This window comes from Limulus polyphemus, unplaced genomic scaffold (genome assembly GCF_000517525.1).
Source record: "Limulus polyphemus unplaced genomic scaffold, Limulus_polyphemus-2.1.2 Scaffold263, whole genome shotgun sequence".
NCBI classification, from domain to species: Eukaryota; Metazoa; Arthropoda; class Merostomata; order Xiphosura; family Limulidae; genus Limulus; species Limulus polyphemus.
Window position 1 is genome coordinate 23409 of NW_013665873.1, and position 14385 is coordinate 37793.

A 14385-nucleotide genomic window follows, 5' to 3' on the forward strand; every position below is an offset into this window, starting at 1 on the left:
GATACTACAGTATATTGTGGTGTGTCTTATAATAATCTAATATAAGGATATAGTACTACAGTATCTTGTGGTGTGTCTTATAATAATCTAATATAATGATCTGATACTACAGTATATTGTGGTGTGTCTTATAATAATCTAATATAAGGATATAGTACTACAGTATCTTGTGGTGTGTCTTATGATAATCTAATATAAGGATATAGTACTACAGTATCTTGTGGTGTGTCTTATAATAATCTAATATAATGATATGATACTACAATATATTGTGGTGTGTCTTATAATAATCTAATATAATGATACTACAGTATATAGTGGTGTATCTTATAATAACCTAATATAAGGATATGATACTACATTATCTTGTGGTGTGTCTTATTATCCATTATAATAAAAGATTCTGTCTATGTGTGTGTGACCGCCATAGCTCCAAGAGGAAAGAACCTAGAGACCTGAAACTTTGCACCCATACTAAGGGGAGTTTAAGGATGTGCACCTGGATATTTTTTAGATTTGGCTCAAAATAATTTGGCTAATATTTTTCCCTACAGTTTTGCCCTGTAGCTCTTAAGCCCCACAATTATGCTTCCTGAAGGTCTGTAGAAAAGTATCTTGTTTTTTTTCTAATTCTGATTTAACAGTATGTGAAGGTTTTCTGTCAAATACTCCCCCTTTTTCAACAAAAACACGGGAAGAAAAATACAAATCTGAGAATTTAAAAAAAAAGTTGAATTGAACTAAGTTTGGGAAACGGGAACAAATATCAATCAGTGAATACTAGAGAATAAAAAGAATTCAAATGAAAACAGAAGAAGAAGAAAAAACGAGTCTGAGAAGCTAAATTAAAACTAACTGCTTTTAAACGGGGTAGAATTGAATTAAAATCGGGAAGTGGCAACAGACAAATCAAGTAAAGAAAAGGTTTTGAAAGAAAAAATATTTTATTTATTTATTTTTTTTATTCCTGTAAACTCCCAGTGGAGCATAGGGCCGCGACAACACCTCGCCAACGGAAGGTGTTGTTGCAGTCACTTGTAGCAGGTTGGTTTTTATGAGATGAAGTTGCTAGCCCCGCGCCCAACCCTCCTCCTTTTTCATCCTGGACTTGGCAAAGGCGGAGGTTGGCATGTTTGGTGTGACGGGGATTCGAACCCGCGACCCTAACCACCGGGCCAAAAATATTTTAATTGTGGCTATATATTTAGGTCATTGTTGTCCATATAAGGTCATTATGTGTTTTAAATATGTTTTTAAGTGTTCTTTAATTGCTTCAGCTTTTTGAATGTTTGTGTAGGCGGTTTTTTCGTCGTACATTAGTGTGGGGCAGGTTTTGTGACTACTTGTGTATCTTTCAAGATGTTTCCAGAAGTGTTGTGGGTCATCCTGTTCATTTAGTTTAGCACAGAATGATCCACAGTTTCTTGTTTTCATTCCTTATGTTTGAGTGTGTTGATCTGTGTTTTTATGTCTTATATTTATATACAGTTTACGTCGTTCTTTAAGCATGCCTGTTATACCTGTTTTCAAGTGTTGTAGTCTTTGTGATGATGTTTAGGTATTGCTATTTCTCCTGCTTTTGTAATACACTCAGTTTATGGTTGTATGTTTGGTGTTGTTGGTAAGGTAGGTCTTTTGTATTTCTCTTTGTGGGTCTGAAAGTGTTTGTTTCTCCAGTATGTTGTGTTTAATATATTAAATGTGTGTCTTAACCTGCTTGTATTTGGCACACCTTTTATAGTTGTTTCTGTGTGTCGTTGCAGTATAGTGGGGAATTATTTTCTTTTTTTGCACTGTGTAATTAGATGGTCTCCCCCACAACCCACGCATCGTGGGAGAGACTTGTACAATTGAAACCCTATGTGACGACGACGGCTGGCGTTTTCGCCTCCTCCACCGTGAACTTACGATACCAAAGGTTAACCCCGTTTATGATGAGTTCAATGATGTTAGTAATATCTCGTAATCTTGATCAGGTTAGTGGGTTTCTGTGCCCGAGCGGATATGATGCGTTGTACTTTCATGTATGTGATGCTACTGTGATCCATTTCTTCTTGTATGTGGACATTTATGTCACGGATGAAAACAGCCTTAGTCTGTGGCCTTGTTCCAGGAAGGTGAATTGTAATACGATCTGGTTTAAAAGCGTCTTCCAGCCATTCTTTTAACAGGGTATTAAAATTGGAAATGTTCGCGCCCTGAACGAGGATACTTCCCCTGGGTAGTCGCTTCACTATAGGTGTACACCTACGTTACTCCGCCGCCAACTAAAGTGCCATGTATGTGTCTGGAACACCTGAGATTATAATGCTGTACTTTGGTTTTTCTTTTTTTTTTATGCGTTTTGTGGTTGTACTTGATGTACTTTCTTTTCCCGCTCTTTCAAATCTCGTGGCTTTCTGATCAAGTCTTCTTAACAATGGTCTGGGCTTGGAGATGCTCAAACAATGAATGCACTCAAGGATCATCGCCTTTGATGATGATTACGAAATGATTCAGTGTTTATTTGTTTGTTTTTTCTCCATCCCCTGCCGAATAATATTACGTAGCATTATTTTATGAAAGTTCCTGTGGACGTTAAACTCCCACAACTTTTTACTCGGAGACGGGAGCATTACATATAAAATTTAAAAAGTTGTTTAATCAAGATTCATGTTACTAATCACTTTTTCTTAAGAAAATATACATATGTTAAACAACAGAGGGCAGTATAGTCGTAAGACATTGCCCAGAAAATTGCATAAATTACAGAGAAATTCTCAACTGCTAGATGTTTTCCAATATTTACTAAACATTTTTTTTATTATTAAAAGGGGTTTAGTAAACACTGATTATTTGAAAGATTAAGAAGTATTAAAAAGTATATAAAAATTAAACATTTTAGTTGATAAATGATTTAGGAAACAACTTGATTACACTAGCGAGAGCGAAGTTTTGGTTTAATATTCTTAATGTATCTCATTCTATTTCCACCTGCTGGTGGCTCAGCGGCAAGTCTGATGTTTTATGACACTAAATATCGGTGGGCACATCACAACTAGCCCATTGTGTAGCTTTGTGCTTAATAAAAAATACTCTACTGACATAAAATAATACATCTTAGGGTGTTAGATATATCTTTTGAAATGTTAATTAGTAGAGTAATTGGCCCCCCTTGCAACAATCATTTCAGAAGATCACTATAAATGATTAATTACAAGTGTTCAACATAGAGATGAACATATTTCTAAATTACAATGGAGCTTCGTATTAACAAACATTTTTCTTTTGACGTCTTAGAGAATTTTAGGCATTATAAAATATCAGCGTCTTACTTTTGTCTGCCAATAAATGATTCATAAGTAATTATGTATAAAATTAGAACATTTTACGTGTACAAAACAGTCAAATTAGAATAAAGGGGGCAGCCGTAAAAAATGATATAAAAAGAAAAAAAAACAACTTATATAAAAGGGCAAGCCTATAAATATGTAATTGAAAAATGAGTAAGTTAAACAAGCAAAGATTGTGGAATAAGTTGAGTGACAATTTGAGCTCATTTTGATATGATGTAAATCTGGAAAAAATACAGTTAATACGAAACTAAGTAGTTTAAGAAATAATTTCTGAATGTTTGTTGTGAAGCGCAAACTACACAATGGGCTATCTACTCTGTGCCAACCACGGATATAGAAACCCGACTTTTAGCTTTATTAGCCAATCAAAATTACAGGGGGGGGGGGTATCCAGTTCCGATTGATGAGTAAAGTAATTCAATCAAAAATATGTAACTATAATAAATAATTTGTGGTAAAATAAATGAATAATATGGATTAATAATCTTTACCTTAATTCTGATTTAGCTATTACTCACATACAATAAGTAACAGTTACTGTTCATACAGTTTGGTAGTACAAATAGTTTATCAACCACTGCCTGAGGAGTCCTGGTATTGGCAGAAACAGTATGGTTGACATATTGTTATTCATTCTTCTGTACTTTCACTCGTATAATTTATTTGAATAATATTACCTTCTTTTTTTAAATTAGTAATCTGTTTAACTTATGTTTATCTCAAGCTATTAATCTTCTTCTAGAATCTTTATCTGAGTGATTACTTTGAACCAAAAACTTGCTTGAAGTTGAGGTAATCGTAAACCTATAATTTATGATGGGGAACAAAGTGGATGTTGCCTTCCCCCTTCCTTTGTTCCGACACTTATGTTTTGAACAGGCAATGAATATGTGGTATATTAACTGATGGAAAATTTATTTTTTCGTGCCTTTTAATAATAAAAAAACAATAATTTCTATATATCTTATATTTTTAGGAGTTAAATCTATGTTGATTAAAGTATATTTTTTACTTCAGCAGTATCATACGTTCCGTTTAAAATAAATTAATATCCTTGTGGACATAAACAAGTGAGCAATGTTTCTGTCTAAATCAAAATTTAATCATTTCAAACACTACATCTCTCAAGTTGTGCAAATCGATGTTCCTAGATTTCCTATTATTTTAATTATACCATACTTGTTTTTGTCATCTTCTTTTAAGGAAGAAACTATACAAATTTCTATACCTGGTGCTGAGCCTAGCATGACCTAATAGTTCACGTGCCAGGCAGCATATCGGAAGGTCCAAAGTCCGATCTACGTTGCCATTGGACATGTTTCGCACTCTCAGATATGAGTGTGTTATAACAACGACAGTCAATCCCGTTGTTTAGTTCCAGTAACTGGACAGATCTTTTGTGACGACAAGTGCTTCTCACTGGCAGCTCTTCCTCTGCTCTGAGCCCAAGGGGTATCTGAACTGCCCATTCAGAACATGTGCACATAAGGTGTCATTCATATTGAAAACAACCATACTGTAATTTTTGGTCTTCAATTTGAGGTTAGTCCACATGAAAAAGAACTCCTGAAACCCTTTCTGGACAAATCATTGCACATCTTTTGACATGTTATTCCGGACCTACCAGGGGTAATTTCGCAACTGGATATTATGTACCAGATTTAATTAGTTACTTGTTAAACATTCCGATAATCCATCGTCTTCAACTTCAAAGTACCGTCAGTCAGTCATTCTGTAAACTTATCCAGTCTCATTGTTATGTTATTCGTCTTCTTAAACAACATACATTTACACTTCGTATTTTGTGTTTCCTCACTATTTCTAAAATAACTCCGAATTATCAAACATGCATTATTTTCTTAACCTTTTCTATATTCTAGAATTATCGAAAAGTAACTTGCAAATCCATGGACGAAACAACTTCATATTTATTTACGGAGAAATTTCAAAGTGAATCGTTTTTTATGTAATCCGAACAATAATATTTAAAATGTAAACAAGGAAAACGTTTGTAATAACCAGCATGTTACAGGTAGCTTGTCTGTAGAACAATGTAATAATGGAAGTTATCTTCCGATGCTGTGATGTCTTGGGGGCGACATGCAAGATAGTGATTTTGGTGGGAGATGCTGCACTGTTGTCAAAGGAACACGAAGTCGATCGAGTTTTGGTAGTAGTGCTGTTGACTAGCTGTGTTCCTTCTAATTGGTCAAATCAAATTTGAGAACGACTGTGCACTGATATATTTGGTATAGCTTTGTGCTAAAATTCTAAAACTAACTAAGAAAAGGGGTAGTCGTTTCTTCTTTAACCAAAATTGTCTCGTTAATAGGAGTTCTTAAAAAATTCATACAGCAATCTCTTATCTATGAATGTATTCCTTGATTATCACACGGGGTAAAAATCATGAACTTTACCCCACATTTGAAAGTGCTCTCTGACTGGACATTATATAGTTGTCTAGACGAGGCCTTGGAATCAGTATTTAAATAAATAATTAACGGTTCGTAAAGCAAAATTCTAGTTTCATCTAAGTATAGACTCGCGATTTTCTCAGGAAGGGAAGTTTTTAATTACACCCAAGTTTTGTCACGTTAGTTTAAAAGTGGTATGACTATATTATAACAAACCTGCAACATTTGATCATAATTACAAATTGTAACATTACGAGACCGAAAATGTATACACATGATTTATCTCTTTAAATGTTAGTTTAATTACCCTTTACCTTTATCAAACTAAGTTCAAACGCTAATAAAATCCTCGCATAAGCAATTTATTGTAACACAGTTTCATGGTAACTATAAACACCAATCGAATACTACACAGTCACAATTTTTATAGCTAAATAATGCTAAATAGCAACACTTAATAAAAACATATACTTCCGTCGTTTTGTTACATACAAAAAATAGTGAAACCAAATTCAACCTTAGTTTTACAGCATACATTAATGTGTAAACATGAAAGTAAAATAGGCAACCACAGTTTTTCATAACCTGCAGTAATAATATGTACAAGCATCAGTAAAATCGGATACAACCACAGTTTTTCATAGCCTACAGTAATATTATGTACAAGCATCAGTAAAATCGGATACAACCACAGTTTTTCATAGCCTACAGTAATATTATGTACAAGCATCAGTAAAATCGGATACAACCACAGTTTTTCATAGCCTACAGTAATATTATGTACAAGCATCAGTAAAATCGGATACAACCACAGTTTTTCATAGCCTACAGTAATATTATGTACAAGCATCAGTAAAATCGGATACAACCATAGTTTTTCATAGCCTACAGTAATATTATGTACAAGCATCAGTAAAATCGGATACAACCATAGTTTTTCATAGCCTACAGTAATATTATATACAAGCATCAGTAAAATCGGATACAAACACAGTTTTTACGACATGTATTGACGCGTAAACATAAATAATAATAGAATAAGCAATCACAGTTTTTTTGTAACATACAATAATATTAAATACAGACACCTAACAGAATCACATTACATGCGCAGGCTCATAAAGTTATAATTGGTCAGTAATCTTTAGGTCTATTAATATAATATCACACTATTCATCATGATAAATAAAATATTTCTATATCGGCCAATGACATTTAGAAACAACATTCCGCGTAATGATTGGTTAAAACGTTTAGTTTTTATGTGCCTTAATGTACTTGTAATTGGAAAATTTAACCATTCTTGATATATTTTCAAGAAATCAGAAGGCTGCAACTAATGACGAAATAAAGTTAGAGAATTTGTGTTATCATACAATGGTAGAGACGAGCGCCACTCGAACACTCGGTAACACATATGCTTGTTCATATTTTCAAGAAATAGATAAGTTAAGAAGATGGACAAGCAAAAATGTAGGATGATAATTTAAAGAAATAGATTAGTCAAATGTGACAAGGAAGAGAATAAACCTCATGCTTTCTAAGTAGAACTGCGCGGTGACAAGATAGTAGAAACTGTGAGCGACTGAGCAGGCTGGACTTTATGTCCACTACAAATCTTGCTAAGGGCGCTGCTGAACTCACTGTTCCGCCACGTGTACACAATAGGATTAATGAATGAATTGAACTGACAGAAGAAACTGGCAATGATTCGGGCAGTTTGCAAGGAATGTGAGATACCACGTGTCAGCTCCAACAATAGAATAATCACTAAAGGTACCCAACAGATTAAGAGCACTCCAATGACCATGGCTAGAGTTCGGACGTATTTCCTGTCTTTCAACACGGACCAGCTCTTCCGCGGACTATGGAAATAGGATGATGGAAATCCAGGGGGAGACCTTCGGGCCTGATTCCGAGCAACCAGGAATATACGCCAGTAGCAAAACAATATGGCCAGCACGACTAACACGAAGTTAGATGCACAATAAAGTAAGTAATCACGAGATATATTTATCAGTAAGTCACAAACACTTTCATTTAAGGTTGGGGGCTCGTTTAACACAAATACTGCAGCGCCCACTCCAATGCTATAAGTCCAAATCCCACATAAAACAATGAATACTCTGATCTTAGTCATTAGCATCTGATAATATAGAGGGTGGACTACGGCTACTAGCCGGTCAAATGTGATGGCCAATAGACTGTGGATTGAGGCCATCCAACAAGACATCAACATAGCATATCTTAATTTACACGCTGGAATGTACATGGTCACTGTGGGCTTTAGGATGGTCAGCACAATCACGATAATGGAGACTCCAGACAGAGCATCTGAGGCACTCAGACTCAAAAGGAACATGTTTGTGTAAGTCCGAAGATGTGGTGACCTGAGGACCACGACTCCCACCAGGATGTTCCCTGCAAAAATGGAAATCATGAGCACCGCCTCAATAATAACGGTCACTGCAAAATAGTCGGTGAGAAGAGAAGAATATAATGACCACCAGTCAGAGCTGTTGTCAACCACCGTAACGTTTAGGGAAGGATTTGCTCTGATAGTTGAAGGGTAAGAGGGTAACGGAAATGGAAGCATAATTTAACTTTCGAAATGTTTCTTGCTCTGGAAAATGCAATTGTGAAAATGAGATAAAATATCTCTTGAACATAAACTTTATAGCACAACGTGTTATGAAAGATGTGTTGTTGTTCTTTACACTGTTGTATATCGGTTTTGTCAGTGAAACAAACTTATGCCTTGTAGAGGTCTCAGCGTCTGTAAACAAGTTGAGTGATACCGAGATACAGGTTTCAACCTTTTCAACGGTTATTCTTCTTTTTCCATTTGTGTTCCTGCAAAAGTTAGAAAAAAATATATAATTTTCTTATGAAACTCGAGACTAGATTACATCCTAAAATCAGTAAAGTAATTACAATTATTTTTCCAGGGAAAGAAAATAATGTTTGTTTGTTTTCAATTATGCACAAAGCTACACAAGGGCTATCTGTACTCTGCCCGCCACGGGTATCGAAACCCGGTTTCTAGCGTTGTAAGTCCGCAGATATAGCGCTGTGCCACTGGGGGACAGAAAATAATGCGAAATGCTTGAACTAAACTAAGTATTGTACTTAAGGTATCCTTTTTTTTAATATAGTAAAACCATAAGTTCTCTGTTGCTTGTGTGAGCCAATTAATAGTTTTGTTATGAATATTATATATATATATGATTGTATTTGTTTCTATTTTACAAATAATTTGTTTGATGTTAAGCAAAAAAGATACACAATGGCTATCACTGCTGTGCCTACCACGAGTATCGCAAATTGGTGTTTCGCATTACAAGCCTTCAGACTCACCGCTGAGCCACAAATAAAAATTGTTAAAATACTCATATAAAACACCAATTACAACATGTAACACAATAAAATTGCATGATTTTTTTTATTTAAATAGTTCAGTGACAGAGCTCAGTATCATTATATTTCTATGATTTATTATATAATTAAAAACTATAAGTTAAATTTTGTTAAACACGAGGAGAATTTTGATTAATGATTCAGTCAATAATAAACTGAAAAATAAAATCTGGGGAACAAGTTAAATTCAGACAAAAGCCTTTTGATTCTTCGTGTAGTTTTAATTGTTGGTTTTAATTTCTTCCCAACTATCCAGTGGCTCAGAGGTAAGTGTGAAGACTTAATAATTCTAAAAATCGGGTTCCAATACTCGCTCATTGTTTGGGTAATTAATTAATCAACTAAGATACATTTTAAAATAATTCTGTCTATGTTTAAAGTGTAGTTCATACTTAACGTTAAATTGTTCAAACTTTTATAGTCTATTAAAAATTACAACTTGTATCATAACATTGCAACGTTTCACTGAATAAAGAAACTTGTTATTTTCAGTTTACGTTAGTGGATCAACGGTAAGCTTCAGGGCTTAATAAGGTTTGAAATCTGAGTTCGATTTCCACGGCATACACTGTCCAGCTTTGTGTTAAAACATTATGTGCAGCGTTAAAGCTTCCATAACAATGTTACTGGTGGTCTTTACATAAAACATCTAACAAATACTTACCTGTGACATAGAACCTTAACTAGTTCCTCTCAAAGGTTTTCAAGAAATATCTAACTTCGAATTCTAATGTGTATTCAGACTTCTTGTCAAAGAATGTTAGGAAATACTGGTAAAATAAAATATAAAACCAGGAGTTCGACTTCAACATTGTACATAATCACAAACTGTCATGAACAATGACTTTTCTAATTCACACAACGAAACAATGTTAAATCTACTTGAAAATGTTTTGTCAGAGAGGAAACAATTCATAGTTCCGACTTCGATTTTATCTAGAACCAGATGAGCACAAGTAGCAGAGTGAGTTAGTCAACTCTTGCTTCATTCTGTCTAACACTTTTTTTTTACAAGCATTTAGTTTTTTCTGTGTTTTGTTTGTTTGCTTATAAATCACCACGCGGCAAATCTTGAGTCAAATCCCTGAAAGTTTCCGATTTATTTAAATTTGATACACGTTTTCATATTTAGAAAATCCTCGGATACGTATTTCTGAACATTTATTTAGTCGCCGCCGTTTGTTGTTACCGCTTTATGTGAGAATCAAACACCTGTTTCACTCGGATACGCTGTTTTGTAAAATGGTAAATCCTCACACTTCACGGTAACTATTTTACAAGTTTTACACTTAGATACTTAGTGTTGTCGCTCATAAATCAGACAGGCCACCGACTTATCCTAAATACATCATCACATAAAGTCCTTAACACACTGCGCTTGAACTAGCTTTGACCTTTAAAGTGAACCGAAAAAGCTGTAGAGTAGGAAAATGACGTAGGTTGTCATCTATATGAAATAGATTATTTCGGTCTCAAGGCAGAGTAGGCTTAACAAACTCCATCTTTATCACAAAGAAAGGTATAAAGTCTGTGTTCAATAGACCTCATCTATACTCTACATAACATCTTCTTATCAGACCCTTGATAACATTAGACACAAACTAACAATACATACCGTTTTAATTTCGGTGTAAAGTGGACGGTAAATCCAGTATTTATTATTTCTCACTTTGTCAAAGTTCTTTTATGGAAAAAGATTAACTAGGAAATTCAACGTCACTCAAGAACTAATGAACTAAGAGATACAAAAATGAGTTTCTTTAAAATTAGATAGTCATTTTGTTTTACATTTTCAAAACGTTTTATCAGAATGTATATAATGATTTCAAAATAGTGTATATATATATATTTAAATTACGTTTATTTTTAGATATTCTATAAAAATAAACACATTTTTAAAGTAGTACAAGGAGTGTACCTTTCACCAATCTCTATTTCAACAAACACTGGTAACCTCTGACATTGATGTTCAATAATACAGAGGTCGGTGGCTCAGCGGTAAGTCTGAGGGCTTACAACGCTAAAATTCGGGTTTCGATACCCTGATGGGCAGAGCACAGATAACCTATTGTGTAGCTTTGTGCTTAACAACGAATAAAAAAATCCCACAATAACAGAGGTTCGAGAGGTTAGCAAGTTGACCCTATTTGACATGATGTAAGTTGTTTAGTTTAAGCGCAAAGCTGTACAACAGAATTTGCACTGTACCCATTACACGGATTAAACCCTAAATTATAGTGTTATAAGCACTCACCCTTACAGTTGAGCCACCAAGGGAGAAGGTGTAAGTATATGTGAAAGGCGAAGCGAACGATGGAATTAACAGGAAGTTTATTTTAACGGATTGACGAGAACAGCTGAAGGAGGAATTATGTGGTAATCAAGATTACAATGAAAAGAAAACTGACAGACTGGGTTTAAACGGTTAGCCAAAAACTGAAAAAAGTATGAACTTTCACAGTTTCTCTAATTCCTATTGTAGTCGACTCTAGTTGAAATTAAACTGTCAAGTGGTGTTGTGATAACAACCCTCTAGCTGAACCAATATCATATACCCTCCCATTAGGTAACATAATTCATACCAACAGCTGATAACTAATGTTGCACTACATCGATGGAGGAGGTTGTCATCGAACGCGAAAAAAGGATTATGTAGCCTCAATATATCACAATTCACCTCTCTGAGATATGAGGGGGACCATAGTGCTGAATAGCCTCAAACTCTCTTGGGATGAGATAATATAAAGGCAAGTGCATGCCGAATACTACACCAAATTCAACTTTTTGATCATCTAGGTGTACTATGGCAAACGTCAAGAATGAAACTCAACTTATTATTAGAAATTATGAAATCAGTAATACGAAGTTCTAAACTTTATTGTATGGATACCCCAACTCTATTGCTGCCCATTTAAATTAACTTGTAAAGTAATACCTGTCTTCTCAGACTCAGGTTTGCTGTTTTTTATTGCAATCAACTTTACTTACTTATTAGGATATTCAAGTTTTTCACGTTAAGTAATTTTGAAAGGTGATGATTTTTTTTTCGTTTGAAAATTCTCTTGAGAGTTTTAATAAGAGTGTGGATTTTTGTCTTAATTTTTTTTACATTAGCCATCGTCGTGTACGAATACAGACTGGGAGTACTAGGTTTACGTCACATTAGCTGAATATGGCAAGAAACTGCTATTATAATGGAGTTGCTAGAATTTCCTCCATATCAGAGACCAGCTTTAGGTGTGGATTCCACATCATACAGGATCACCTAAGTTATGTCTTAGTAAAGGAATGGGGTAGGTAAAATCCCCCGGAACTCTACCCAAACACTAAGAAACTATGCATCGACATGCTAGATTTGGATTCGCCGCCTGGAAGGACATTTTCAATGTTGCTGCAGATACCCTTAAATTGATTGTGAAGTATGACATGCCATTACCACTGCGGAGCAGTTTCATGTTTACACTTTGGCATCTTTTACCAGGGAGGAATGAACAAGTAAGAGGCAGTTTCATATCCACATCCTTGTCTCTTATCTGTAAAGTATGACATTACGAGGGCAGTTTCGTTTCATGTTAACATCCTAGTTTCTTATCTGGAAGGTATGATATTACCCTGGGCAGTTGTATATTTACATCTTGGTCCGTGTTATCTACGAGGTGTGACACGTCAGATCAATTTCATATATATATGGTTCCACCTTGGTCAAACGTTACTTTAACACTTTATGAATTGAAATTTAGTATCATACAAACACTTGACTCATAATATATTTTGTCCTGTTCATATCTTGCCCAGTGATTTCATTTAGACTTTTTGATTTATGTTTAATATATTGTATTCAATATCATTTCGTGAGTTATATTTAATAAGATCAATGAACGGGTTTGGTGGTTAGGACGTTTGATTCGCAATATACGGGCCACTGGATCGAAACCCAATGCCAAAAACGTTCGCCCTTTCACCCGTTGGGTGACAGTTAATTCCACTATTCTTTAGTAAAGAGCACACTAAGGCAGGGATCGAAATATTGCATTCCCGAGGAATTTAACTTCGCTTGAGGAATTTAATCTTTTTAGTTGGCTTTCCCGATCGGAAATGCGTGTTTCATCCGCATTCCTTTAGTTGTGACCAATGAAAGTGAACATATTGCATTGATTAAGTTAAAAACAAAACAAAAAACAATTCATGAGGAAATACAACTTTACATCAGGGAATGTAATCTTCCCTCGAGTGAATGTAATTTTATTCTACATTATTTCTAACCCCTATTGGGGTTGGAGGGGGTTGTGCGGAGCAATTGTTATTTCTGTAGTCGGCAGTTCAAAATGAGTAATTTTACGATAAACAAACAAACAAGACTGTAAACGACCATCATGTAGTTCGTTTGTGAGACAGTATAAATAACTGTAAATAAATACTGTGTAATTCGTTTATTATACAGATAGAATAAATGACTGTAAATAAATACTGTGTAATTCGTTTATTATACAGACAGTATAAATGACTGTAAACAAATATTGTGTAATTCGTTTATTATACAGATAGAATAAATGACTGTAAATAAATACTGTGTAATTCGTTTATTATACAGACAGTATAAATGACTGTAAACAAATATTGTGTAATTCGTTTATTATACACGGTATAAATAACTGTAAATAAATACTGTGTAATTCTATTATTATACAGACAGTATAAATGACTGTAAACAAATATTGTGTAATTCGTTTATTATACAGACAGTATAAATGACTGTAAACAAATACCGTGTAATTCCTTTATTATACAGACAGTATAAATGACTGTAAACAAATATTGTGTAATTCCTTTGTTATATAAACAGTATAAATGACTGTAAATCAATACTGTGTAATTCGTTTATTATACAGACAGTATAAATGACTGTAAACAAATATTGTGCAATTCCTTTATTACATACAGCATAAAAGAGACTGTAAATAAATACTGTGTAATTCGTTTGTTATACAAACAGTATAAATGACTGTAAACAAATATTGTGCAATTCCTTTATTACATACAGCATAAAAGAGACTGTAAATAAATACTGTGTAATTCGTTTGTTATACAAACAGTATAAATGACTAAACAAATACTGTGTAATTCGTTTATTATACAGATAGTATAAATGACTAAATAAATACTGTGTAATTCGTTTATTATACAAACAGTATAAATGACTAAATAAATACTGTGTAATT

The 14385-nt window shown here is 34.1% G+C and overlaps 1 protein-coding gene across 1 annotated transcript; it reads right to left on the minus strand.

Annotated features, from left to right (window-relative positions):
- Positions 1 to 6205: 6205 nt before the first annotated feature.
- Positions 6206 to 8587, minus strand: LOC111085176 (adenosine receptor A2b-like). Its single transcript, XM_022382625.1, has one exon. It carries the CDS (start codon positions 8343 to 8345, stop codon positions 7290 to 7292), a length of 1056 nt encoding a protein of 351 aa, XP_022238333.1. The 5' UTR covers positions 8346 to 8587; the 3' UTR covers positions 6206 to 7289.
- Positions 8588 to 14385: the final 5798 nt, after the last annotated feature.